We start from the raw sequence: 25,838 nt of genomic DNA on the forward strand, positions 1-25,838 counted from the left end.
CGGCGGGGGACCGGCCCCACGCGGGGCGCAGGCTAGGAAAACACCGCGTTCCTCCCCGGCTCCCCGGGAATGCGTGCCACTCCACACCCGGGGCTGGGGGAGGAGGCTCGGCTGTCCCGCGGAGAGCTAAGGAATGCCCTTTGTTTAGACGACTTTTCCCGAGAACTCGGTCCGCCCTCCCCGAGGTGCCCGTTCCTCGGAGGTCCGGTCGCTTGTGCTTTCCAGACGCTCGCGGGTACCCGGAGTGGAGGCGGGCTCCCTCATCCTGCCCGGGCAGGGGGAGAGCCTGGTCCCTGCATTGCCAGCCCCTGGGATAGGGACCGGTTCTCAGAGTCCTGGCGTCTCCTGGAGCCACCTGGTCACTTTTTCCACACCTGGGAGCAAGTAGCAGCAACGGGCTTTACCTGCACCTGTGACCCAAACCAACGGAGCTTTCTTTCTCTTTCCACCCAGAGGGAGGTAACAGAATCTCACCTGTTTCCAAACATTTCTCCACAAAGGGCGGGAAACAGTAAGAGAGTTACGACCCAGGAGATTCCAGAAAGCTCTACAAAGGTTAAGTGCTCATTCATCTTTCCTTCAGAGGGCAAGCTTCTCACTCAAGCATGGTTTGCTGTCCTGATAGTCCACGACAGGCACGGGCACTATGAGGACCACACAGTGTGGGGGCGGGGCAGGATGGCTTCCAGAGGAGGCCTGGCTCTGGAGTGAGCAGGATACCCTGCGATAGCTGGGGACACCTGGGCCTGAGGGCAGCTGTTTGGGGAGCTGTGCTAGATTGGCCTTGGGCTACCTTAGGAACCTGTGGGATTATCTAGGGCAAACCCTTTGTGTTACAGAGCAGACGCTCGCTCACCCAGCTGTCTCCTGTCAGATCTCCAAAGTCTGGGACCAATGCTCCTGCATCACCACCTCCCTCCGTATTCCCAGAGCAAGATGTTCCTCCAACAGGGCCCTTTCTGCTGTTCATTTGTACTGATCACTTCATAATACAGTGATGTGCCGTTTATGGAGGGTATCCTGCACTTCTGGCACTGAGCAAAGCGCTTCACATTCCTTATCTCATATCATAACCCTATATTCTCTCCTTTCTACAGAGTAGGAAACTGAGTTAGGTGAGCTACCCAGGATCACAGAGCTGGTAAGTGGTAGGCTTTCTAGAGTCCGAGACCCTCACATCAACCACACTGCCCAGTGCTGTCGCCAGCCTTCTGCTTGTGCACGTTCAACATGGAAAGATTTAGTTTAAAAAATAAAATTATGAAGGGCTGCAATTGCAAAGTTATGCTGCGGCAGGATCTGGCCCTTCCTGACTGGGATACTTTGTGCCTTCCTTCCTTACTCCTGCAGTCCAAGGTAAAGTCTGGTAAACCTTGTAAGACTCCTCCTCTCTTCCACGTGCAGGGTCAAGGCTAACAATAACACTGTTACGGTTGTTGGGGAGTTTCTATGAGCTAAGGTACTCAATATAGGTTCCTTCAGATCTTTACAAGAATCACACAAAGTCGGGATAGTACCTCTCCACTTTAGGGGTAAGGAAATGGGGATACAGACAGGTTAAATGACTTGCCTGAGGACACACAGCTAGTATAGTCAGAGTGTGAATCCAGTCCTGTTTGGCTTCAAGATCTGCCTTTGCTTCCCCCATTCAGAGGCCCTCAGAGCTCAGACTCTTAGAGGTAACTTTTTGACTCCTGCTCCTCACCCCCAGAAGTTAATGATCTGTGAGGCAAGTTTCTGAAAGTTCCAGCAAAGCTTAATGTTTAAAAGAAATCTGTTCCCCCCCCCTTTTTTGAGATGCAAATAATCACCTTCAGTTTATTCATTAAATTTGTTACTTTACACTTAATGCAGGGGGAATGGGTGTCACATCTATACAGAGGGTTTAAAAGCCATCTAAAAAATACCAACAAGTAAATCTCCAGAAGCTATTAAATGATCACAACATTCACATGACTGAGAACACTTCTCATTCATCTGGATCCTGTCTGGTTCAATAAATATCTGTTGAGTTTCTACTACGTGCCAGGCACTGGTAATACCATAAGCCCTGTCCTTGAGGAATTTCCGGTCAAGTTGGGGCAGGGGAAGGGAAACAGAAACCTTCCATCCAAGTGCTCCCCAGTCAGGCTAGCACAGGGTGGTGGTCCGCTCCCATGAGCAGCAAGACCGAGGTGTGTGTTGGGTGGGAGGGGTATCACACAGAGTCGGTGTCTCGGAGAAAGAGCAGGAGTTAGCCAGACAGAGGGGGAGGGGTGGGAGAGCCATTTCTGTCGGAGGGATTAGCATACTCAAGGGCACCCAGGTGTGAAACTGCCTGGCTTCCCAGTTCGGAGGTGCAAAAGTCACACTGGAAAAGGCAAGGGCAGGGCTGAAGCTGCAAAGCAGGGGAGGCTCCTCTGGGGTCCAGGTGAGGAGCTCGGTGCCGCCCTGTGTCGTGGGAATCCCTAAGAGGTGGGCTGCCTTAAGCATGGCATGCTTCCCGACTGGAGAACTAACTTACTTCCTGTGTGTCAGAATCCATCATCACCATCTTCTGGAGAGAAGTCCAGGAGGAGGAGCACAATCACACTAAGAGGTCCGGAGCAATCACATAGCCTTCTTCCAGGCTTGTGAACGACTAGGGAAAGCCATCATCCCAGGAAGTCTCTTTCTGGAGCCTGGGTGGAAACACGACCTCCGTCTCCTCCTCACCGTCCCCTGACACGACATGCTCTGAACTCGCAGTGTTGCATGTGGAAGTCGGGTTTCACTTAGGATGAAGGGCTGGGTGACACGGTGAGCGGTGAGTGCAGTGGGGATGGGGGGAGGGACTCCTCTCCCCGTCCCTCTACTGGACTGCCTGGAGGAACTTGTGCCCCTGGAAACTCCCGATTCTGTGCCCGCCCGTCTTGGTCGTGAGACACACGGTCCCAACACACAGGCCACCGACACTGGCAGCAGCTTCTGGAGACACCGTTCACGGTCCCAGGGCCTTCCCGCAGGCCCTCCCTTTTCCTTCCAGCAGAGGCCCCAGAGAGCACTGGGACTGGTCTCCCTCTGCCGGTCTCCCCCCTGCTTAGAGCTCCCTGGCCGCTTCCTGGGGCCTGTGCGGACTCCCTGAGACACTGGCGGAGGGTTGATTCCGAGGTCCGAGATTCTGATTCTGTAGGCTGGAGTGAGGCCCAGGGCTCTGTCTCCTATTGGCTTCCCAAGTGCTTTTCAGGCCCAGTCAGTTTGGAGAAGCACGTGTCCTGTGTGCAAACTCAAAGCCCTCCGTATGGCCTGTGGGCCCCGGTGTCAGCCCATCCAGCGCCTACGACACGGAGCAGTTTGCAGCGCCCCCTCCCCCACGACGGGCCATGCTGATTCAGGGCTCCTGGCCTTTGCCTAGCCTTTCCTCCAGCCCGAAACCCCCTGCTTCCCTCCACGTACGTGCCAATCCTGGAACTTCCACACAGCTCAGATGGCACCTTCTCAGGAAAGCCTGCCCTAGGACCCTTCACAGTCCTCCTAACCTGGGTTCCAGCGCCCTGGGCCGGCTGCTGCCAGATCATTTGTCACACTGACACTTCACAGAGCACTTCCTGACCCGGATCTGTGTCTCTGGCCCCTGACACGTGACCACCACATAAAACGTATTGACTAAATGCCAGGCGCTTAAAAGAAAGAAAGAAAAAATATCCCTGCCAGGTAAGGATGCCTGACTGGAGAAGAGGGGGTGCCGTTTGCTAAGTGGATCAAGGTCACCTTCCAAGGGGTTTGGCTCATTCTCTCAACTTGGCCAGTCCTGCCTCAGGGTCTGTGAGAAAGTAGGTCACTGGCAGGGCCAGGACCAGCACCCAGGTTTCCTGACCGACTTCATTTTCACCCCATGTCCAGGCCTACTTGCCTCTGCCCTGCCTCCCTCTTTTCCAAACACCATTGGTCACCGGCAGTAGTATAGGCATTAGACTTTCATTCTAAGTGAGCCTGGAAATTTGGAGATAAATAGCTCTCAGAAGAAGAAATGGATGGAGGAGGAGAGAGAGCACAACACAAACAGGGTGGGAGAGGATCCCAGAAACACACAGTCAGGCAATGTGACATCTGGGCACCTCCAGAGAGCAACCACCTGTCACACCTCTCTGCACACTCCAACACACACACACACACACGGGAGCACATGTATGCCTGCTCTCCTATGCCACACCTGCCTGAACGGGCCAAGTCCTAGGGAGAACAGAAGTGAGGTTCTTACCTGGCCTCCATTAGTCTGAGCCACGCCCCCCAGCAGGGAGCCCACCAGGGACCTTCCCTGAAGATAAGGACTTTCGACTTCACTGCCTTTGAGGCCCACTCACCCCACATCTGCCTTGACTGTGCTAGGCATCTGTTCCCATGCCCAAGTCCAAACCTCAGCTTTTCATTTAATAATCCTGATCTCAGGGAAATGACCGGGATTAGGAAAATATTTTAATACTCCCCCTCCTACTTTGCCCTGCCTGCTCTGTGGGTGGGGGCATCAGTATGAGAAGGCACCTGGCCTTAACTTATCTATCAATAATCAATATCATCTTGGCCGAGTCAAATTTCTCACCTACAAATGAAAGGAGAAAGATGTTGGAGGATGACTGAGCCCTGAAGTCATGTTTGTGACAGGTTTTCATTTTGAGAAAAGAGAGAAGGGTGCTCAGAAATCTATTAATAATTTGCTTAAGGCACATGAGAGATGATGAAGAAATATATAGTATAATCTGGAAAAGTAATAGCCTATTTAGAAACAAACTTTATACCAAAAGACATTTACAAGAAAATTAATGGCAACATTGTTCACACTACAAAATAACTGAAGACAATCCAAGTGTTTATCAATAGTAGAAAGGATAATTTTGGCCTATTTGTAAAATGGAATATTAGATATCAATTAAAATGAACAATTGATAGCTACATAGAACAATGTGGCTGATTCTTACAGGTCACTGAGCAAACAAGTCAAAAAAGAAATAGATGACATTAAACAATACATTCTTTAGAGACGCATAACATTCATAGGTGGGCAAGCTAGTGGAAAGCAAGAGAATTATTAATACAGATAATAATATAATGGCCTCAGTTCAGAAAACAATATGAGGTGGCAATTGGAGAGAAGGGTATGAAGGGTTTCAAAGGCAGAGGTAATGCTTTATTGAGTTGATTGGTGAATATATAGATGTTTATTATTATTTACAATGTCATTATGTATACATATATACCATATATATATATATATATATATATATAATGTGCATACAGCCCAACACATTCTATAATTTAAAATATATATAATGTGCATACAACATAATTAAAAAAAATATAGGATCCATATTAAAAAAAACCCATTTTACCATCTATGTGAAAGAAGACCTGGGTGAATGGAGAAATATTTACTCCATGTTGCTGACACTTATTGTATATGTTTATGAAGATAAAAATTTTCCTTGAATTGAAAGATTTAAATGTAATTTCAGTCAAGAGTCCGTACATATGTGAAAATATGTAAGAGAAGAAATGTATATAAGAAAGGAAAGGAAAGAAAAAAATGAAATGAGAGGAAATTTACTCTACAAAATACAAAATTGTATTATAGGTTTATAATAATTAATATAGAGATGAATTGATGCCAAAATAAACAATCAGAGCAATGTAACATAATGAATGGAGTATAGATATAGCATGTATGTAGTATATGTACATGGTATTTGTAATATATTTATGCACATAGTATAAAAACAGATCCTAAACTTTCTTCATCTAATGAAGGGCATTTACAAAAATATATAACTCAGTAGTAAAATATTTAACACTTCTCCTAAGTGTGGGAACAGGAAAGGATCTCTAGTACCACCACTTCCATTCAGTGTTGTAATGAAAGCCCTTTTTGGTGCAATACAGCTAGAAAAAGAAAAGAAGCATGAATAATGAAATAAAAATTATTTGCCAATTGCATGAGTATAGAAAAATCCAAAAGGAACTCTAAACTCTTAAAATTAAGAAGTAAATTTAGCAAGACTTCTGGCTACAAAATCAATATATAAAAATCTATGATATCTCTATGTACTTAGCAACAAACAGATAGAAAGTGATATTTACAAAAAAAACCACCCATGATTAAAAGCATCAGAATTATCAAATGCCTAGGGATAAAATCTGACAAAGATCATTAGCAAAGTTTTGCATTGAAAACTACAAAACATTACTGAGAGAAATTAAAGAAATGTGAATAAGTGGAGGAATATACCATGTTCATAGATCAGAAAACTTATTGTTGTTAAGATGTCAATTCCTCCAGGATTGATCTATGTATTTGTTTTAGTTCAATAGGGCTGTGTAATGAAGTATCACAAACCGAGTGGCTTACACAACAAAAATGTATTGTCTTACAGTTCTGGAGTCCAGAAGTCCAAAATCAAGGTCTTAGCAGGGCCATGCTCCATCTGAAGGCTCTAGGGAAAGATGTGTTTCAGGCCTAGCTTCTGGTAGTTGGCTTGTGGCCAACTTCAGTCTTCACATGGTATTCTCACTGTGTGAGGGTCTCTGTCCAAATTTCCTCTTCTTATAAGGACATCAGTCATATTGGATTAGGGACTCATCCTACCCTAGTATGATCTCATTTTAACTAATTAGATCTACAATGATCCTGTTTCCAAAAGCGGTCACATCCTGAGGTGTTGGGGGTTAGGACTTCCACATATGAGTTTTGGGGGACATAGCTCAACCCATAACAGTACTCAATGCATTCTGATCACTATTACAACAGGTTTTCTTTCTGGTAGCAATTGACAAGCTGATTCTAAAGTTTGTATGGACATGTAAAGGATATAAAATAGTTCAGACAATTCTTAAAGAGAATAGTGCTGGAGGACTTATGCTAGTAGATCTCAAAACTGAATAAAATGACTTTTATTCAGACAATGTGGTATTGGTAAAAGTACAGACAAATAGAATAGACTAGAGTGTCCAGAAACAGACTCACACATGCACAGTCTCCTGATGTACAACCAAGGGTCTACTGCAGTGCATTGCAAGAGAGGATAATCTTTTCAATGATCAGTGCTAGGCCCATTGTATATCCATATCAGAAAGGAAATAAACCTTGACCCCCGGACCCCTACTTCATACCCCTCACAAAAACTGACTTGAGATTGATTATATGGAAGCCAAAACAATCAAGCTTCTAGGGGAAAACAGGACAATATCTTTATGGTGTTGGGTCAGGAAAATCTTCCCTCAAGGGGCACGAAAAGTACTAGTTTTAAGACAGAAGTGATAAATTGGTCCTCATTAAAATTAAGAATCTCTGTTTATCAAAACTCATCTTTAAGATAGTGAAAAGGCAAACCACAGACTTGAAGAAGATGTTTGCAATATCTATATATGGCTCTTCTCACCAGGATGGCCAGGATCCACCAGGCCTCTCCAGGCCTCTCCACCCCTGGGCGGGGAGCAGGCCGCTGCTGTACAGCCCCTTCCAAGATCTCACAGAAAGGTCCACGCTGCAAAGCAGAAAGGGCTCCCTCAGGGCCAAGGTGTGGTCCCTCCCAGCTCCATTTTATTATTTTTTAAAATTTTTAGAAAACCTAGTGCTGTGAGTTAGAGACCAAAAAGGGGAGACTTTTTTTTTCTTTGAAATCTCAATTTATACTCTGATTCTTTGTCAATTTGATTAGGTCAATGCACCTTAAGACTAATAGCCTCAGTTTGCCCATCTGAGAAAAAGGAGAGTTAAGGAGACTTGATTGGCACTCACTCAGCACTAACCCTCAGAAGTTGCCAACCTGGGGCCCATAGACACCTAATGGGGAGAAAAACAAAAGCTATTTCTAATAATCAAAGAAGTCTAATGGAAATTATACATTTACCATGAGAAGTGTCTTTGCTTTTGACTGGGGTTGTGTTAAGTCAGTATGGCAGCATTGGTTGTCATGGGGACAAGGATTATTATGCAACAAATATGGTTGGTTTGTTGGACCAAAAAAAAAATTATTATTTTTTTAATTTTACAAACTTAGTATCTCCAAAGGTAATAAAGAGATGAGCTGGTAATGAGAAGGTAAGGCACTTCTGACTCAAGACGTTGGGGCCCAAAACCAATTTAAAAGGGCTGCCATAGGGAGCAAAGGGGTGGGGGTGGGGACCACGGGAGGTTAGGGTGTCCCCAAGGAGCTCCTGGGAGAGGTCTGGGCTTGTGTGTGGAAGCGTGTCCTTAAGGTATGGAGCAGCTGTGACACAGCGGCCCTTTTCAGAGGGTCCTGGGAAAGGGTCTCTGTACTGAGCTCAGGGGAGCAGAGCCCTGATTCAAGTAGGCTCAGAGACCAGGCCAAAGTGGATTCTGCACAACCCCTTAGAAAGCCTTCTGGTAGGACCCATGTCTGAGGGTTTTCAAGCACTTGACCGCTCTGATGTTATATGTGCCGAGTCCCACCCCAATGAGCCCTGCATCACCGCTCCATAAGCAGTCATATCTAGAGAGGCAGCCTGTATGGTTCATGGCCGTTTACTTCTCCCTCCAAGATGCTGTTCACTCAGAATCACCCTTCTGGATTCCTATTCTACCTTCTCTCCCTTGGGTCCCTCTCCCAACATTTCTCTCCTAACATCCAGCTCTATTTTGGCACCAGCCTTGGGAGCTGGGCCCACGAGTCTTCTCTCTTCCCTAGAAAAGCAGGGGTGAGAATCATGTTTTGTAGATCCCTACACATCACCAAAAAGGTGGCTAGCTTTTTCTAACTCCTTTGTATGAAGCATCTAAGACAAAAAGTCTTCCCCTTGCTAATACTGATATTGATATGACATCTCTTAATAAGGTTCGGGCCATTTCCGTGAAGATTTAGAGGAAAGAAGGACAGGTGAGGGGGATTCCATCTGCCCCAGGACCTCAACCAGGCTGCGGGCTCTAGTGAACTGGCTGAAGCCAAAAAGGATTTTTTCTCCAGGGTTTTTGAGAATAGAGGCTTTTGTTGTGTGGTTTGTAAAAAAATTATGTCACACAGATTTATAAAAAAATGCATAATTTCAGGTGGTGGGTTAGCCATGAATTAAACTGTAGGGGGAAAATGTGAAAGATGCTGACATGGACCAAAAGGATTATTGGGTGTCCTATCTAGTGCATCCTTCCAGGTTATCTAAGTTAATTCTAAAGTTGTAGAAAAATGGATAGTAGTGCATATTATTTTTGTCCATAGAAATACCAGTTGTGTTTAGTAGCATTTTGACCAACAAAATATTGCTGATTTTGCATCTATTTATAATTTTTCTCAGCATTCCAGATATCTATATATTTGTTTGTGTTTTGTTTTTTTATTAAAAAAAATTTAATGTCTTTATTTTATTTTGAGAAACAGAGCAGAGAGTGAGCTAGGGAGGGACAGAGAGAGAGGGAGACACAGAATCTGAAGCAGGCTCCAGGCTCTGAGCTGTCAGCACAGAGCCCAACACAGGGCTTGAACCTGCTGACTGTGAGATCATGACCTGAGTTGAAGTCAGATGCTTAACCAACTGAGCCACCCAGGCACCCCAGTTTGTTTGTGTTTTGGATTCTCTTTTAAGTAGGTTGTAACATTTTACTGGTTTGCTTATTAATCAATGACCTAATTAAGATTTCTGACATGTATCCATTTTATAGCCTATAGCTATAAAATGAGAGGCATGATTGTGCTCTCTTTTAAAAACTATCTTTTGACACATCCACAGAGGAAGGGCCATGTGAGGGCACAGTGAGAAGATAGTCATCAGCAAGTCAAGGAGAGAGGCCTCTGGAGTAACCAAATCTGCTGATACCTTGATCTTGGACTCCAGAACAATAAAAAATACATTTCTGTGGTTTAAGCTATACAGAATGTAATATTTTGTTGGGGTAGCCTTACCAGACTAGGACTATACACCCAATTTGTTTAGTCATTTACCTATCAATGGACATTTTCCTGTTTCCAGTTTTGGGCAATTATGAATACAGCTGCTATTAACATTCATACACAAAAAGTTATCTTTTAATGAAATTGTTCAACTTCTCTATTCAATTAATCTTTCCTCATGTAAGCTAGGCATTATGGCTGGCCACAAAGATAAAAAAAATAGATAGCATTCTAGCCCCTGAGAACAGTCTAGAACGGTGGGGTGTTTGAAGTGGTGGATGGACTGGAAAGTTACCAGATTTAGTAAAGATAAGGAGGGCTCTATCACTCAGCCATAAAAAAGGATGAGATCTTGCCATTTGCAACACTGTGGTTGGAGCTAGAGGCTAATAAAATGCTAAGTGCAAAAGTCAGACAGAGAAAGCAAAAAACCATGAGATTTTACTTCTATGTGGAATCTAAACAACAAAACAAATGAATGAACAACAACAACAAAAAAAGCAGAAACAGACCCATAAATACAGAGAACAAACTGATAGTTGCCAGAGAAGAGGGGGTGGAGAGATGGGAAAAATGGGTGAAGGAGAGCGAGAGGTGTAGACTTCCAGCATGGCATTAATAAGTCACAGCGATGAAAGGTACAGCATAGGGAATATAGTCAATGACAACAGCGCTGTGCGGTGACAGATGGCAGCTACACTTGTGGTGAGGACAGCATAATGTAGAGAGGTGTCCAATCACTATGTTAATGCACTTGAAACTAATGTAACATTGTATGTCTACTATACTTCAATTAAAAAAAGAAAAAAAAGATAAAGAAGTGCTCTAATGAGGAATAATAATGGGGGCATGTTAATCTTCTTGAAGGAGAAAGTGAAGAAATAATGCTTGCTGGCACTGCCTGGGCAGGTAGAGGGCAGGAGGGGAGAATTCTCTGGAGAATCACCTCATGCACAGAGGCAGAGATACATGCCTTCCTAGAGGCTCAATTTTGAGAACAGAGAGAGATGAGGGTGGACTAGCAGACAGGTAAGATTCCAAGGGGCCTCGTGTAGGTAGCGGTTAAAATTACAGGAGAGTACAACTTTTGATGGCTCCTATCTTCTGGCATATCTAAAAGAACAAACACCCTGGTCTGGTAACTCACTGATGATTTTGAGTCACTGTGATTGGATGGTTGGATGGTTGGCTGTCTAAAAAACCAAAACCAAACAACGTTCCAGATGTTAGAGGGAAGATGGATGAGAAGCAAGGGACTCACACTGTCAGGGTAGGTTTTCCAAAAGAAGGCAGTGAGAGGGAGTTTGGGGTGAATGGTGTTTATTAGAGATCTGCAGCTGTGAAACGAAGGGGGAGAAGCAGGGTGGGGCAGAGAGAAGTTGAACTGCAGAGTAGGGCTGACGAAACCTTGGCCAACCCAGCATGGAACTCTGGAGTGAATATGGTATCTCAGAGTGTTGTATGTGGGGACCAGATGGCTGGGTTTTTACACACCCTGTATAAAGTACAGTGACTCTGTGTGGATCTGTCTAGTCACTGAATGTGTGTGGGTTGCTCCAGGAAGGGCTTGGTTTTGGGCGAGGCAGCTCTCTGCCGCGGAGGCAGACCCTGAATGAGCTGGCAGCTAGGGACGCTGCTTTCGGCACCCCCCACACCTGCGCACCATACCTGCGAAAGGAGTCCTTCCCGGAGCGAGGTCCGGGCAGTGAGTTTCTGCGTCCACCACAGTTTGCTCTTTGTGCCATTCAGTTTGCTTTCCCGGACATGCTCAGACAGCAGTTCTTCTAGGATTCTGGTGAGCCTTTCTTCCTGAGAAGAAACTCAGAAGAGAGAAGTTAGTAGGATGAGCCAGCCCCAAATGATGCAGCGGGATTCTGGGTCACAAGTGATACTCCTCCATTGTAGACGCCTCTCACCATCAGTTACCATCTCTCCTGGCTTCAGAGACTAGTCTGATGTGACCCAGACCTCTTCTCCAGGGGGCCTGAGCCTCTTTGTAAGCTGAGGTTTCCATAGCTCTCCATTTACAGTTATCATTGGGTAAGAGAGTACCAAATGTGCCCAAGTCACCTGTGTTAAAAGCTAATTTTCTTTTCAGAAAAAATAATCAGGACTCTCAGCCACAAAGATGGATGAGTTATATGTACATTATAATATGTGTGTATTCAAGAAAGTCAGAAGAGCACAGGCATACTTGGCATTAAGAAATATTGGGATGAATTGCAGGTAGAGACAGATGTTTTTTTCAACAGTGGGAAGGAAGTCAATTAAAATCACTACCAGAGAAGACAGAATTTGCATATAATTACCTACAATTTACAAAGAGTTGAAAAATAGCTTGAAGACAAGGAACATGACCAGAATCTGATAATCTGGAGAAGTATGCTATAAATGATGCATAGTGTCTACAGAAGCACAAACATCTTTTCTATACCTGGATGCCTAGCAGACTCTTCCCTGCCCACATGGTGTAATAGCAGCCTTCCTCTTCCTGATGATCAGGTCAGTTACACTATTGAAAATTACTATTTTCACGATTACTCTTCTTGTCTGCTAGCACTTGGACATAGAAAGCCCGAAGTGCCTTAGCTCATCACTCAGTGGGACAGCCAATCCTGAAGAGGTCAGAGTTAGGGGAACAGAAAGCAGGAAGTGGATTAATAAACATGGTGGTAAGTGTGGCTCCTGCTCTGCTCCTTGACACTCAGACCCTAGTGTCATTTTTGTGGGCACAGTACCATATACAGGTTTTTGATTTAGTGCACGTACCGAATTCTGGAGGATGGCACCTATACTCACAAAATGTTGCCTCTGATATGGCACTTTAGCTATGTCTTCAATATTATACCATTTCAGTATGCTTTCAGCCTGGAAGCTTCTAGGTGATGAATTATATGCTACAATAAAGTGAATCCCATGGTCATGAGCTCTTTCACATAACTTCTATGCTATTAAGTTGGTCATCTAGTCTGAGGTGATATTCTATGGAATTCCAGGCCATGGACTGAACACTCTGTAAGCCTTCACATGGTGGTGTTATTTGAGACTCTGTGGTCAGGAAAAGCAAGGCCAATCATGACCTGAATATGTACGTATTCTTCTGAGAGCAAAGAACAGACTTCTGAACTTGCCAGGATGGAAAGGATCCAGCGTGGTCAACTTGCTGCCAAGTGACAGGTTTGTCTCTTGAGGAAGACAAACCAATATGGCGTCACACTGGGGACTCAGTGATGGTTGCTGCTCTAGGCAGGATATCTGCAGGGCAGCAGTAGCCAAATTATTTTTGGTGAGTGAGAGTCCACTTCATCTGTGCTCCCACACTTTGTTCATATTTCCATTGTGCCAACTCTGGAGTGGCCAATGATAAAGGCTGGCCGAAGTCAGTGGACTGAGTCATCTGTCTACTTGGTTGTCATGTTCCTCATCAGTGGTGGATGCTCTCTGGGATGTAATCATGTGACACAAAGATGTTCCTACTTTAAGTCCACCTCTAAATTTTTCTTGAAGTTTATTTTTGAGAGAGAGACAGATGTGACTGGGGGAGGGGCAGACTGAGGGGGAGACAGAATCTGAAGCAGGCTTCAGGCTCTGAGCTGTCAGTACAGAGCCCGATGTGGGGCTGGAACTCACAAACCGTGAGATTATGACCTGAGCCGAAGTCGGACACTTAACTGACTGATGACCCAGGTGCCCCTCAAGCCCACTTCTATAAATCCGTCCACATACCCCTACCCCAGATCCCCTATCCCTAATTTTCCTGTTTTTCCTCATCAGCTAGCTAGGCCATTTGCCACTATATATTCTAACCTTGGGATAGTTCTTTTTTCTACACCAAGTGGATGACCAAGTGCACTACTCAAAGCTCTGAGCATTGGGACGATTTTCTCTTATTCCTGTCTTTCAGTGCTACCCTGTGCGAGCCTGTAGTGTAGCTACTATCCAATTTCAGCTTTCACATATGGACTTGACCCAACCATGAAACAACTCAGGTTTTCTTGTCCTTTCAGTCTAACAGGATGCCTCATACTGCTATAGATGTGCCTTGAAAGAGGAACCCTTGGGCAAACATGGTAGACGGTAGGGGTCTGCATTACCTGCTTGCACAGCCTGGGTGTGCCCTCTCATCCTGCCGGCACCCATCCTGGGGTACCACTTCCACTTTATGATGGATTGTCCCTGAGTCAATCTCACTGGGTCTTATAGGTCCCTGCATTTGATGGACAATTTCAGGGATGAAATTAGTTGTTGACTCTTTCTACTAGAGCCTATGAGCACATTAGGAGTTGTTTTCCAAAGACATACAATTCTTCACTACAGATGGCATGGCCTTGCTGCAGAGCCCTGGGGCCTTGCATTATGATTCTCTCACTGGAGCATGTCACACACTCCACATGGTGTCTTTCCTCACCGCTAATCCCATGAGGTCCATCAGACCATATGGCCCAAGGAGCGGGATTGCCTGCATGGTAGCCTGGGTTGGCTGCAGAGGTCTTTTCTGTCTGGGACTCACTTAAACTTGGCCGCCTTCTATGTCACAAGGTGCATGACTCAAAATGGTATCTTCAGGTATTGAATATTCTGGCTCAAGAACTTGAAGAGGCTTACCAGGCATGTTTCCTTCTTCATATTGAGGTACAAGATGCAGTAATTTGGCTTTTGTTTTGCACATGTCCTGGTTACTCGACCTGATTCTTGGACTCCTGAACATGTTACAGCTGCGGCAGGCTCCTGAATTATCTTAGGGTTTACCTCCCACTCCCTGAAACACACGTCTTATAAAGGTCTCCAGCGAGGTAGCCACCTCTTGCTCATCTGACCCAATCAATATAATATTACTGATGTAATAGATAAATGTTCTGTGGATGTCCAGCTGGTACAAATATGTTTGAAGTTAATATGGCCTTGGAGTAAAACTGTAGTGTATATTATTTCCATGGACATGTGAATTGTTTCTGATCTTTTGTTTCGATTGAAAGAGAAAATAATACCTTCATCAAATCAATAAATGAATACTATATACTTGAGGTGATATTGATCTGATCTAATGCAGGCACTGGCCTGCAATTGGGGTTATTATACTTGAGATTGTGATGCTCTAGTGACCCTTCCTAATCCATCTGGTTTCTTCAGAGACCAAACTGGTCAAACTAATTAGGATTGAGAGGAGTTGATGAATAGAATATGGCAATAGATCCCTATTCTCCTCTCCCCACAATGACTTTACATTTTTATATGCTTCAGTGGAAGATTAATTTGAGACACTTCCACTTGGCCTTTCCCAGTATGATAGTTCTTATTTTGCTGATGAAGAATGCAAAACGGGGGTTGGGCCAGCTGCCCAATAGGCCATTCCAGTTATATATTGGCTGACTGAGTGACCACTGAATGGGTCCATGGATGCTGTGGATCTCTGTAAACTGGACATTGGTCAGGACTACATTTATTATCTGGCCCCCATCACACCCACTGTAACATGTGGCCATGATGATTCAGGTCTTGGGCCATCAGTGACAACTCAGGCTCTATGTTCAACTGTCATCAAACGTCTGGGTATTTCATTTTCCCTAATGCATAGATACCAATCATTGTGTGTACTTGCCATGATATTGCAGCATTTTTCCTCTTATGGACCCAGCCATCTCTTTTGTCAGCAGTTTTGGATCTGAAAACCGGCTCAGGTTAAAAAATCGGGCAAGGGATCGTGACCTTTTATGGGGCAACTGCCTTCAGCTTTATGGTTGTCCCTTGTTAACTTCTGCTAGTATAAGCTGAGTAGTAGAAGTTGGGTGACTGCCCATCCATATTGTTTCTAGGGATTCTGTTCTAGTAATCATTCTCTTAACTTTCTATGGTTCTGACCTTGTTGGCTTCCACTCGGACCACCGTCACCAGAGATGACAGTAATTGTGACTTCCTGGCTTTGGATGGTTTTGTGCTGCCATCTAGCTCTAATGTTTCAGTCTTATCATCCCACTGGTATCAAACAGCATTGCTCTGCAGTGGTGTCTTCATAAAAGACCTCTGAATTTTTAGTGGTGCTAGTGCACCTCTGAACAGCATACCCCTTAGGACCTCTGTCCACGATCTGTCCTCTTGACCTTCCAGCCATGGTGTATCCAGAGTGCCCACTTTCCGGAGACTTTTAGCCCCACCCTTCACTGTCTGCCAAGGCAATTCTGGTATTTTAATTCCACTCGACAACATGGGCCATCATTTTTTTCTGTATTTCTAGGAGCTATGGTGGTAACAATTTTGCACCAACTCCTGGAATCCTTGCTAGGGACTTAAATTCTGTATCTTGGGAGCACTTCCAAGTCAAAAATTCTTCTCTATTCAATCTCATGTTCTTCAAGCAGCCTCAGGATCTCCTCAAACTCCTATCAGCATCTATAAACTTTCTTATGGCTCCTTTAGTACGTAGTCCCTACCCTCCCTTAGCTGGCCCAGCAGGTCTCCAGCTGAGTTATGAGAATAATCCTCAGGGGTGCAGGTGCTGTCTTGCACAAGAGAAGCCTCTTTACTGTTTCCCATCAGGCAGAGGTGATTGGGTGTGCTATTAAGGATTATGGGCTATGGACTCAGACTTTACCCAGCGGCTTGTGGAATCAAAATCTTTGCAGGCGTGGAAGGACCCAACTAGATGTTGCATCTGATGTGCCCAATTTTCCCAGTGAGGACGCTGGCCTTGCATAACAGACCTACCTTGGTTGTTTAACTGTCTGAAATTGTTACTCTATTTAAAGTTCTGGCTTGGTCTTCGTTTTCTCTTCCTTTCCCTTTGTCTCCCACTGCAGGAAATGAATTTTGTATGCAACTAAAGAGGCCCTCTGTTTCCACACCTGGCTTTCAATTGTCTGGTACTTGCCCTCAGCTGTTCATTACCCTTCTGTAGGCATCAGTGACACTTAGCAAAGTTGTCCAATCTCATTGTCCTCCAGCTACTGTCTCCTCTCTACATGGACGTGTCATGATAGCAGGAGTCCAGCTCTCCAAAATACAACTAAACATATGATTTCACCTAATATTGGAGATTCAGTGTGTATTAAAAAAGACCTGCTGCATCAATGCATTAGATGCCTTATACTACCTAGAGAAAAAAAGGCGATTTAAGATTATTTTTTAATTTAGTAAGAGTTAAAATTATTTTCACCCTGAAGTCTGTTTGCCCTAAACCCTCCTACAAATTAGTCCTAAGAAGAATCATGTTCAGGAATCCAAGAAACCCAGAGAGAAAAACACACAATCACACAAGCCATTTGCCAATGACAAAGGAGTCAGCAAACTGTTGGAAAACAGAGCTTGTAATAATGAAAAAAGGACAGAGTTTGTAACCAATCACTTATTTTCTTTTAAAAACACATAACCACGTTAACTTTTTGCTTTATACAACCATCTAGAAACTATAAAACAGTACCACATTGTGCATTTAACCTACTTATCAAGAAGGAACTCCACACATCGTAAGAATTCTACCCATATAAGAAGGAAAAAGGAGACAGCTAATAGCATAGTCACAGATACAACATGAGTCCAAGCAAGCATCAATTCTTTGACGTCACCTTTTCCATTTACCAGAGTGGAGAGAGTAAGAAAGAAAGCAAGGGAGAAAAAAGAGGGAAAGAAGCACCCACAGAGGACTAATCACATTCCAGAGTTACTTTTGACAACTATAGCTCAGGGTTTCATAGATAGTATTATTTGACCAACACAATGTGGTAGGGGTGAAGGAGACATGAGTAGAGGGAGAGGGTTTGAAAAGACATACATTTTACACCCTTTTCCCCTCCTAAATAGTCTTGATACAAGCTTCTGTGCTAATCCAGAATATAGCAAGAAATTAATCTTAACAATGTGATAAAGCTTTAAATTCTGGTTTTTTTTGCAAATGTGAGTGGCTCACAATTTTATTTTACAGTTCAAAAGAATAACAGAGTCATGATCAATTACAAGATTCTTTCAGGATTCCTCACAATCTTTCTCCTTAGTCCCACCATGCTGGTGTTGCTACAGGACAATCAGGGAAGTTTGGGTAGGAACTTCAGGAAGTTTGGGTAGTGAGATGGAATCCTTGCTCTTTCTTATAAGTCCACACCTTTCTGGTAGTAAGCCTCCCCTCTGATTTTTTGGTGGTACAGAGGAAAGGGCATAGAGTAACTAAGGTAATATGGTGGAAGTTTAGTCAAGTAACTGGTTTGAAGGTATACAAGATGAGACTGTAATCAGCAGACACACAAGATCCAAGGCAAACAACTGGTTATTTGATTGTCCTCCTTAGGTTGATGGCACCATAAAAAAACTGAAGGTGTCTTTGATATACTAATAAAATAAACCAAAGGTCTGCCACAAGGAAACCTACTTCAGGTGAAAACTAGTATAATGATTCTCTTCACTTCAGGGGAAACTCTCATCTTGTCCCTCTCACTTCCTCTTCCACCATTAAGTATGCAAACATGTTCTGGAAGACTCTTTTTAAGGGGCAACTCAGTTATCAGAGTTTTGCAATTCATATAGGAAAGGCCATTATGAACTATACCAATCAGCAGGCTCATCTCCATTCCTAGGCGAACCTCTCATGTCACTTAAATTAAGCTCTTCCCAATCTAATGAGATGATTTTACTTTTTCACATGTGGTGAGTAGATGTGATTTAATGCCAGTTAAATTAGTGGTTTGTAGCACTATTATAAACTTCTTATGTTCTAATATAATCAATTCTATCCCATATTACCACTGTGCTCTGACATTGTACAGACTGAAAATATGCAGAAAGTTAGATTTTAAGATTTACTATCAAGACTAATACCTGGAATGCAGAAATGTGTTTAAGTGATTTATAAAATCTCATTTAAACTCTTTAACTCTCCTAATCATCATAATCAAGAAATAAAATTTAGATGGATCATAGAATTAACTAAGCTGGTAAATTTGGTACTTCTTCACCATTTTCTGAAGTTCTACCATAACTTGTATTGTCTTAACCCAGTGACTACAGATCTTATATGTAATGATGTTCGCTTTTTTTAATAAGGTTTGAGAAAAGTGAGATGACTTTGTAGTCGAAAAGGCCATAGACTCAATATGATTTTTTTAAATCTGAGAAGCAATCTTAATTTTAAAAATTTAAGTATGCTATATAGCAAGAAGTACTTACTTTCTGAGTCAGGCAAGTTCCATGTAAATTAAGAAGAACCATAATTTCTTTACCAAACAAAGTGTAATCACTTCAATGAATACTAAGTTTTTGAATAAAATAATACCATGGATATGGGTATTTTCTAAAGTATTTTCCTTAGACTAATTCATTTTCATAGTCATTGCTTAGTAAATTCCATTTGGGCATAAAGAACTATTTCCTGAATAACGCAAAGCCATGAAAAGTGATGGGAAAATAAAGACAGGTGTCTACCAGCAACATAACCACTGAGAGGAGAAACAGCGAGACATCACCAATACCACTGAGCTCACACACTTATCCTAACTGCCTTGCTTCTTGCTGCCAAAATCCAACATCTTCCTGCTCCTCTCTGCTAGCTCCACAATTACTTTATTTTTCTTCAACTAAATGTCTGTTTATCTGATGCCTGTGCAACTCAGTGATGTTACTTTTTTTTATTCTTGACTTGTCTTACTTCACCTGTTAAGGAAGGATGAACTGCTTTCTCATTATCATGAATGTAACTTTGGCCAAAGGATGGTGAAAGGATACCATACATTGACAACTTACTTCTGGTAAAATCTGTTAAAATCTTAAAACTCTCATGTTGAAAATTTGGGTGAGTTATGGATCCTAGGGATGAGGTCCCATTTTCCTTCTTTAAGGTTACTGATGAGGTGTCTGGTATTCTCTCACTCCATTGCTTCTGAATCTGAAGTTAAGCAGCTTTCTTAAGAAAAATGAGAGATGCTAGGGAAGAACATTGTATATGTGTTTTCAACTTCTTTCCAATCTTAAAAATTACCATTATAACCCAATTAACAATGACTTAATTTTTGGTCATTCTATTGTCTCTATGTATGGCAATGAAACCATCAACTATTCATTCCATTTTAATGGCACAGGCAGGCTTAGGTACAGGTGCACATTTGGGAGTAGGAATAAGCCATTTTTTCTTGGTCTTCTAATTTCTTTATACACATCAATGAACTTTATTCTTTTATTTATACTCACTTTTCATTTCATTTCTTTGGGGGTGTATTTAAACTGATGATATAAATTGATTCTCAGATAAAATAAAACTAGAATTTTCAAACCTAAAATCAGATAAGGTTTTACCTTTGGTTAGATTGCTGCTCCCTTAAAATGACCCTGTGATATTAATTTCCCAAGAGTTCTGAGAGTTTCAGTGTACAGACATCTCCAATAAAGTATCAGAGAGCACATGGCATTGGTAACTGCTGGGGCATATAAAATTTAGAAGAGAAAAATGTACACTGCCTTTTTTATAAAGAAAAATTTCAATGTATATTCTGTCTCCCAGACTCTTCCTCTTGGTGAGGAAAAGCCCTCTTTTCTCTTTACAGCTTTAGGAGGAACATAAAGCTGTGTGTTTCAATACTTATTTGAGCATCTGTCATGGTTAAGCTGAAGGTTATAGAAGTCTTACCATTCTTGAATGGACTATGCTAATAGAACAAACATATCATAGAAGGAACAAATTCTAACATTGTATTATATGTGAAAAAATAATACTGATTAGGGCCTAGCATCATAACAGCCGAAGAAAGGCCAAATTGGCCATAGGATACACTGAAATAAAAACACTGGGGAGTTCAAATACCAAAAGTCAACTGTAAGATTTTATGTGTGTCATTATAGAGTTTTAGTAATAACAGGAAATGAAGTTGATGATTCAAATTGCTCTGGATACACATTAGTACCACCAGTTTTATTTGTACAAGAAATGACTGGTCCACTGGATTTCTCTAACTCAGTAATAATTACTGTTATTTCTCAACAGACCAGTGATATTTCCCCCAAAAACAAAATAGAAAAAAAAATCCCAAGTATAAATAATGCAACCTTTAATCTATTACGGGTCACTAAATTGTTACCACTGATTATTATAAATGATTCAATTTATTTAAACAAAAAAGCAAAAGAGATAATTAAACTATTCCTCTTCAGTTTTGGGCCAAACTTAAAAAGCAACAAAAGTCAAACATTTGTATGACTTTTCATTAAAAAATCTCAATTTGGAAAGGGAAAATAATTTTGACGCCTGTCAGAACAAAACCGGAATAAACTCCTTCAGAAATGAACTATTTGTCAGTTAACAAATAGCTGATGGAATTTTGGCAGTAACAGTAACCTTAATATGATCTACGGGAATCACGACAGGTATGAGTGAAGACTAACAGTACACGGCAGAAGAGCAGATGACAAAAGGGGTTTTTTAAGGGCAATAAACGTGTTTTCAAGATGAAGGAAGTGATAATAGCTGCTCTTCCACTCATTTATCCCTTGTCTAAAATTAAACTGAAGACAACCGAGGTAATTTACTTTCATGAATCCACTGATGTTGATGCTGGAATCTTCATCTGGAACTAGGGGGATGGAAGGATTAAAACACACTTCACTTTTTCCTGCTATTTACATTAATTTTGTTAGATAATGAAATGCTCAATATAATGCCAACCACATTTAAGAAAGTAAAATCCTTTAAGGTTCTGGGGCTTATCTGGATGATTTAGAAAAACAGGAAAGAAAACAGACAAGTAAAAATGGGCACTGTGCACAAACCATGAGAGTCTAAAACATCTAAGAAATATATTCTTTATGACCAACTTTAGACCCCAAAAATCTTAAAACCAGGCTTTCTCTCATAGGAGGGCATGAAAGCCAATGTTTATCCTTTAAAACTGCTGGGAGAAATGGCTGCCAAGGTCTGTTTTATTAATGTAATGTGAAAGAGGAAGGACAGTTTGTTCTTTGCTCTCAAATATACGGGTTCCCCAAGACAGACTTTTAATGTGATCAAATTCTGGCTCAAGTAGTGAGTCCAGAAGAAAAACTATCCAACAAGGGTGTAGGGAGTCTCTGAAACAGCTTTATCCTCTAATTCAGAGTTAGTAAAGGTTATATTTCAATTACCCTAAATGCTGAAGCTTAATAAGGCAGAACTTTAATTCTTATGGTTGGAGTATGGGCAAATATATTCCACATCTGTTCCTTAAACAAAAAAGTATCAGACCTCTTAAAAAATTTCAACCAGTTGTGTGGAAGTATATAGATGCTTTGTGACAAGAGACATGACATGCTCAGGATTCTAAAGCAGCAGCAACTTAAAAAATCAGTAATAAAACTTTGGCTTAAAAAAAAAAAAAAGAAAAGTACAAGTCAAACTGGTGCAAGTTGTCTCACGAAAGAGGTATTGTTCACTAAACCCGCAAACGCAGCCCAACATTAGCTTCCCCTGTCTTGTCACTGTTACCACCTTCATTGCACAGGAGTTCTATCATTCTTATGGTTAAGTTTCATAAATAATGAGAAAACTATATGCAACAAATACATCATATTTCCCACCCACCCAGCAACCCTCCCCAAAATAAGAAAAGTTACATCAAATTAAAAAGTAGCTTCGTGAATGAAGGTACTGCTCTAAGTTGCACTTTCCCTGCAAGTGCGGCCAGTGCTTTAGCGCTGGGTATGAAGGAAAGGAAAAAATTCTCCACATAAACTGACAAAAAATTTAAAAACCAATGTCCGGTTTCAACCAGTCAAAACCGGGCCAAGCGGAAGCCGAGGTATCTCGGTACCGTCCCACCAGAGGGTCCTTGCATTGCCTGTTCTTCATCCTGATAGGTATCTGTGTCCTTGTGATTGTAAACAATCCATAAGATACTATGTTTTTGTTCCTTAAAATGTCCTCTGATTGGCAAAATGAAGTAAATATTTGTTTTAAAAATAGAAAATGAAAATTAAACCAGAAGAAAAGAAAAGAAACACAGTGAGCTTGTTTGGAGTCCATAGGATCCGATCTGGAAGAGCTCGGAAAATGTGTTATGTGTTTTCTCCTGTTTTCGGCTGGAAAGGTACTAGAGGTTGCGTTGGTCGAAGAATTGTAGAGTAGGAAACCAAAGATGTTAAACTAGACCAGAGGCTTCAAGTGTTAGCTTCATCATCTGTATCTTCTATCAATACCTTAGTGTCACGAGCCTTGGATCTAGGGGGGGAAAAGCACATAGTCCATTATTAAAATACAAACATGTCATGGTATTAGATACATTTCCGATTTTACAACTATTAAAAATACATTGTAGGGGTGACTGGGTGGCTCACTTGGTCAAGTGTCTGACTTTGACCCAAGTCATGATCTCACAGTTCGTGACTTTGAGTCCTGCATTAGGCTGTGTGCTGACAGCTCAGAGCCTGGAGGCTGCTTCGGATTCTGTGTCTCCGCTCTCTTTCCCTCCCCCACTTGCTCTCTCTTTGCTCTTTCTCAAAAAATAAGCATTAAAAGAAATACACTGTAAATGGGCATTATATACTGTACCAGATGAACTATTCCTGGAGTTTCATATTCAATTTTAGGTATTATTGGAAAAACATTAAGAAAATAGACTGCAATGAGGAAGGTAAAAAGAAAAATGGCAGGTCATGTGTAACAGAGAAAGAAACAATCCAAAATGAGAAGATCTGAGTTTGATCAATCTTAAAAAATAAAGAAATCTTGCCATGTGCAACAACATGGATGGACCTAGAGGGTATTAGGCTAAGTGAAATAAGTCAGAGAAAAACAAATAGCATTTGATTTTACTCACATGTAGAATTTAAGAAACAAAACAAGTGAACAACATAAAAAAAAAAGAAGACAAACAAAAAAACCAGACTCATACAGAGAACAAACTGCTGATTGCCAGAGAGGAGGTGGGTGGGGGGAGAGGTGAAACAGACAAAGGGGACTAAGAGTACACTTATTGTGATGAACACCGAGTAATGCACAGAAATGCTGAATCACTATATTGTACACCTGAAGCTAATATAACATTGTATGTTAATTATACTTGAATAAAAAAGAAAAGGAAAAGATCTGAGTATGAGTATTGACTTTGTATGATGTACCTTTTGGAGTGTTACTTTTCATTTCTGGAAAGCAGGAATACCTACTTATATAATAGTATTTTTACCTCATGGAGATAGTGTCAATATTAAGTGAGAAAATGGATGTACAAAGTAGCAGTAAAGTATTAAACACATTATGATGAGGATGATAGAGATCCTCTCATTTGAGGTTCACACGAAACAAGGTGAGTCAGCCAGCAAAAGAGAAGACCTGCGGAGAGGCATGACATTTATCTTCAAAAAGTTGACAAAGTATAACGTAACAGAGGGAGGAGACTAAGTTACGTTAGAAAGCCCAACGAGGATCACCTGGTTGAAGTTGCAGTGAAGCAGATCTCAGCCCAACATAAGCTATCCGCGACAGTAACTGTCCAGTGGTAAAATCAGGTGCCTCAGCTAAATAAATTTCATTATCACTGACAAATGTCAATCAGCATAAGATGACCATCTAATCAGGATGCATTAGAAGGGATTTTTTTATTAGATGAAAAGTGGGATTAGATAATGTTAAAATATTCTGAAATTCATAAGTCCTATGAGGCACAAGAGATACTTTGTGAAGTGGGTATTTTTATTATCACTAGACAGAGGAAGAAAACTGAAGTTCAAAGGCAGAGTGTGCTAAAGGTTGCATGAGTCACAAAGTCAGTACTTAAGTTCAGAACTCATTTTAGATTCTCTGTTCTCTCCATTGCACATAACCCATTTCATTGATTTTTAAATTTTTATTTATTTTAGGGAGAGCGAGAGAGCATGAGCGGAAGAGAAGGGCACAGGGAGTGGGAGGGGGGGGGGTGGAGATCGAGAGAATCTTAAGGAAACTCCAGACAGTGTGGAACTGGATCTCACGAACTGTGAGATTATGACCTGATCTGAAAACAAGAGTAGGATGCTTTACCAAGTGTGCCACCCAAGTGCCCCTCTGTTCCACTGTTTTAAACAGCTTCTTCTGGTTGCAATCTAGTATCTCAGTGTTCTTCCATTTAACACCTGAAAGTGAACACAATAATGTAGTGCCAAAAAGCTTCCTTGTTTCTGAAGCAGAAATAATACATGTTTAGGCTGCCCTCTGCTGGTGACAACAAGGATAAGCCATCCAAATTCAGCTCAATAAGACCACCACTTACACTCTTCCTGTTCTTTTTGGCACTTACCCTGCTGACCCCTACCTACCAGACTTTGTGCCCCCTCCTCCTGTTTCTTCAAACTCTACTTCCTTACTATAAAAGTATCATGCTTTGCTTTGATGTTCCTTCCATTGACCACCCTGGCCATTCCTTCCTGATCCTTTTAGTCTTTTTTCTCTTGCCTGTGTTTCCTCAGGCTTAGCTCCATGTTTTCTTTCTTTTCTGTAACTTATCTTTTTCAGAGAACTTCCAAATTCTATCTGAAGCTTGAGCAATTTCTACTCTGCTTCCCTCTATCTATGGGTTACTATTACCATCTCCTATTCTTTTTTTTACTTCTTCTAAAACATCTCCTTGAATTATTTTTTAGTCCTATTGTAAAGCATCCTAACCCGAGTCTTCAGCGTCTGACATGTAAGAATACTGCAGTGGCCTTCCAGTTAGGCTTCTGGCCTTAAGTGTTCCCTTTCCCAACATATTTTGGACAGTGCCATTAAAACTCATGAAAATACTACTTTCATGTCATTGTTTCATGAAAAAAATCCTCTGACCCCTTCCTGCCTATATGATCAAGCTTGTATTTTCCAGCCTTTTACAACTATACTTCATCTATTCAGCTAAATTTTACTATAGTTCTAGTTACATCGCTTTTCCTTCTGCCCCTCATTTCTACCCTTATGTCTTTACACTATGCGTCTGGCCTAGTCAAGCACTCTTTTATCCTTTAGAAAACTGCTCATGCTCAACGTCATTCCAATCCACTGTGAAATCTCCAAATTCCAAATGCAGCTACAATATA

At 41.9% G+C, this 25,838-nt stretch overlaps 1 protein-coding gene and 1 long non-coding RNA gene across 2 annotated transcripts in view; both read right to left on the minus strand.

Annotated features, from left to right (window-relative positions):
• Positions 1-7,215: 7,215 nt before the first annotated feature.
• Positions 7,216-12,187, minus strand: LOC115286692. The gene is made up of 3 exons (XR_003906216.1): positions 12,165-12,187; positions 11,520-11,660; positions 7,216-7,493 (listed from the first exon to the last, which is right to left on the minus strand). It is a non-coding gene; the product is annotated as an uncharacterized LOC115286692 (long non-coding RNA).
• A 10,204-nt stretch (positions 12,188-22,391) lies between these two features.
• The window catches only part of XPR1 (xenotropic and polytropic retrovirus receptor 1), a 193,436-nt gene continuing 189,989 nt past the window's right edge, over positions 22,392-25,838 (minus strand). The window contains exon 15 of the mRNA XM_029933366.1: positions 22,392-23,013. Coding sequence (XP_029789226.1) covers positions 22,953-23,013 — 61 coding nt within the window. The 3' untranslated portion in view covers positions 22,392-22,952. The remainder of the gene's footprint in view (positions 23,014-25,838) is intronic.

Source organism: Suricata suricatta, chromosome 3, assembly GCF_006229205.1.
Source record: "Suricata suricatta isolate VVHF042 chromosome 3, meerkat_22Aug2017_6uvM2_HiC, whole genome shotgun sequence".
Lineage (NCBI taxonomy): Eukaryota > Metazoa > Chordata > Mammalia > Carnivora > Herpestidae > Suricata > Suricata suricatta.